Source organism: Halictus rubicundus, chromosome 4 (assembly GCF_050948215.1).
Source record: "Halictus rubicundus isolate RS-2024b chromosome 4, iyHalRubi1_principal, whole genome shotgun sequence".
NCBI lineage: Eukaryota > Metazoa > Arthropoda > Insecta > Hymenoptera > Halictidae > Halictus > Halictus rubicundus.
In genome coordinates this window covers 12909279-12912468 of record NC_135152.1, presented here as the reverse complement: position 1 = coordinate 12912468, position 3190 = coordinate 12909279, and the positions used below count along the sequence as shown (strand labels likewise).

At 42.5% G+C, this 3190-nt stretch overlaps 1 protein-coding gene across 2 annotated transcripts in view; it reads right to left on the bottom strand.

Moving 5' to 3' along the window:
- Positions 1–3190, bottom strand: part of Rk (G-protein coupled receptor rickets) — a 38434-nt gene that overhangs the window by 5819 nt on the left and 29425 nt on the right. Inside the window, exons 7-12 of one of the 2 annotated variants that reach the window (XM_076786810.1) lie at positions 3074–3139; positions 2838–2981; positions 2687–2758; positions 1421–1713; positions 507–686; positions 232–426 (exon numbers count right to left, since the gene is read on the bottom strand). In XM_076786810.1, coding sequence (XP_076642925.1) covers positions 232–426; positions 507–686; positions 1421–1713; positions 2687–2758; positions 2838–2981; positions 3074–3139 — 950 coding nt within the window. The remainder of the gene's footprint in view (positions 1–231; positions 427–506; positions 687–1420; positions 1714–2686; positions 2759–2837; positions 2982–3073; positions 3140–3190) is intronic. The other variant, XM_076786811.1, reaches the window with a different exon arrangement.

Here is a 3190-nt window from a genome sequence, read left to right as displayed (position 1 = left end):
CTGGAAATGTAGATTATGCTCACTTTTTCGTGTCGATGTCGTTCGTTTTAAAAGTAACGTAGAACTCCATTTACATGAACCTGCCGGGCGACAAGTTGGTTCACACCTGTCTCCCATTACTGACTATGATTTTTGGTTCTTTTAATAGGAGTTCACGTTCGTATAAGAGGATTTCGCAGTAGCACAAGGAGAAAAGAAAATTCGTTTGATTCGCAACGACTTCAGACCCACCTAGATAAATGCCCATGAAAAAATCGGCAGCGGCCAAATTGCAAACCAGAAACCGTGGAACGTCCATCTTGCTCCTAGAGAATATTAACACGAAAACGACCGTGCCGTTTCCGAGCATGGCGAGCAGAAAGACTACCCATACCCCGCAACGCAGCGTCCACCAGTCGAATAAATCTTGACATGGCAAGAAAGGACCTGGAATAGCATAGTCGTGATACGAAAATATAATTTATATTTTGTCTATTAGGGATTGGGGATGTATTAAGTTAACTCACCCGGTTGAGGCAGGCATTGTACGCGCGACGGCAGTGTCTGAGCTGGCAGCGTAACACGGCTGTTCTGCTCTTCAAAGTAATCTTCAACATATGAGGGCAGGTTACCAGGGTACGTAAAATCTGAACCAAAGTTAGCCCAAAGTTCATTTATTTGCGAGCCGAATTTGTCGGTCAAGTTATCTAAACAAACGTCATCACTTCAGTGCTGCAAAGTATTCGGGGAATGTTTGTAAAAGGTGATGTATGTTTCGCGTGTATTCGCGTACTTAAACATGAGCTCTATGCGTCCGTTAATTAAAATTATCTCTTTAAGTGCGAAAGCAAAATTATTAAAAAGCTTCTCGATGGATGTAACCGCGCGAACGAATCAAAAATCCCCTTAGAAATTTTAATTATGTGTCACGTGTAGACTGCGGATCTTTATGCAAAATAAAAATTGTCCAAGTCAACAATAAGAAACGGAAGTTGAACGAAAATGTGTTTCCTCTTTTAGTAACTCCAACGAGTCAAGCCCAACATAGAAACATCATTCATTTTTGTATTCGATTAATTAGTCATAAACGTATAAAATCCGCAGTTTAGTTACGTGTCGTGATTAAAATATACTAATGGGCGTTGCATGTGTTATGATCAAAAAATGCCCCTGAAGACTATGAAACTACCATAGAAATTTTAGCGAGATCGCGTTACTTGTCCGAGTCGATGAACGGATTAATTGTTCGCATGCTTTGCAGCATTTAAGTGTCGGGCACAGCGCGCGCAAATCAACCGAACGCAAATAAAGTAGCAATCAAGGGGACCAGCCAAATTGTAAAATATCAAAATGATCGGATGATCTAAGGCTGAAGAAAATCATTCCGACGATGGTATCGGTGGCGACGATTCAACATGGCGGACGGGAACCAGCCACTTACTCAGCTGAGGCCAGATGTCGGAGAAGCTCGAGTTCCACAGACTCATGTCGAACTCATTGTCGGTGGGGTAGAGGATCGACTCTTGAACGGAGGATTTTGTTACCGGCTCCTCCACCTCGATTGACAGGAACGAGCAACAATGGTAGGCGTACGAGAGCACCATGGTCTGCACCCTCGGGAACCTCTCTGGCGATGGGAACTCCCTCAGGGCGGGGTTGTTGAACGTCTTCAGGTGCAGCAGACCGGACAGGCCTAGCGTTGGCAGTGCGGGGAACACGTTGTTTCCTAGATTTCTATAACATTTCCAATTAAATAAGCTCAACTCAGTCGACAAACATAGGGTAAGGGACCCAATTACCGTGGGGGTGCCCAATTACTGTGCCTATATTAAGTATACTTATTTTTTTAAGCATATTGAATGTTAAAAAAGAGATTTGTACTGATTTTAATGAAAAAAATGTAATATCTCTTTTTTAATACCCATTACGCTTTAGAAGTATATTTAATATTTTTTTATATATTCCCTAGCTACTTCAAATTCTAGGAAGCAAACAATAATGCTAAAAACATAATAATCTGCTCTTTGGAATCAATTTTGAAATATTTCTGAGTCGGTGCGGTACAATTGATCAATCTCGATGAAATGTTGCTTCGGCCCCATTTAGGAATATAAGTGTCACTTAAAAAGTTAAATTGAAAGAAGCATAGAAATTGAAAGTTTAAGGGCCCGGTCTTCGTAGATTCGCGATAAGGTAGAGTGACCAAATTACCGACAAAAATAGGCGAAAAATGGTTTTACGTGCCTCAACTTTTCGTCCTTATATGAGAATATTTTTCGCTGCGAAAGGACTCATTCGAAAGAGGAAGGTTCAATGTAGGGCGCGCTGGTTATGAACTCACGAGATTATGCAGATATTTCGTAATATAAGCGATAAAGGTAGGCCAAAAATTAACGATGTGCATACCGTGGAATGCAAGCATTTTTATGCCATTGGATGAGTTTTCTGGATGAAATGGAGAGTAGCGCGCGCTAGATAATATCTCCAGCTACAAATTGAGCTATATTCTGTCTTGATTCTCTGCGAAATAAAGCCAAAAACTTGAAGCACGTTTCTGGCGTCAGAATTCATAATATTGATAATACATAGCAAAAAATGTGACACTGAAAAAGTCACGTGACTATCCCGGGGCCCTTAATGCTAAGATTCTTAGAAGATCGAATTATGCGACGGACCGAAAGTTGGGCCCAAGATGGCGGCGACTTACAGGTCCTCTAGATGCTGGGTCTCCTTGAACGCGTCGGGGTGTATGTATTCGATGAAATTGCTCTCCAGATCTCTGAAACATCGAACCCTCTTTTTCAAGACGATAGCGTTGAGCCATCTTCGCGGGACCAGCTACAAGCTACGCTACTTACAACAGCTGCAGTCTCGGCAGCCCAGCCAACGAGTCGCTCGAGATGATCCTCAGCTTGTTGTTCGACAGAAGAAGATCGTGCAGCAAGTTCAACCCCCTGAACGGCTCGTCCATCAACGAGGAGATGCGATTGCTGGCCAAGTCCCTGAAGAAAAGCGTTCGTAATTATTTCGCAAAAGCGTTATGAAAATCTTCCAGAATGATGAACAAATTATACAAAAGGTGTCGACTACTCACAGAACCCTCAGCTCGCTACAGTTCCTCAAATTAGGCACCTCCGACAGGTAGTTCGACTTCAAATCACTGAAAAAGACAGGTTCAGGATCGGCCACTCTAACTCCCGACGAGATCTCA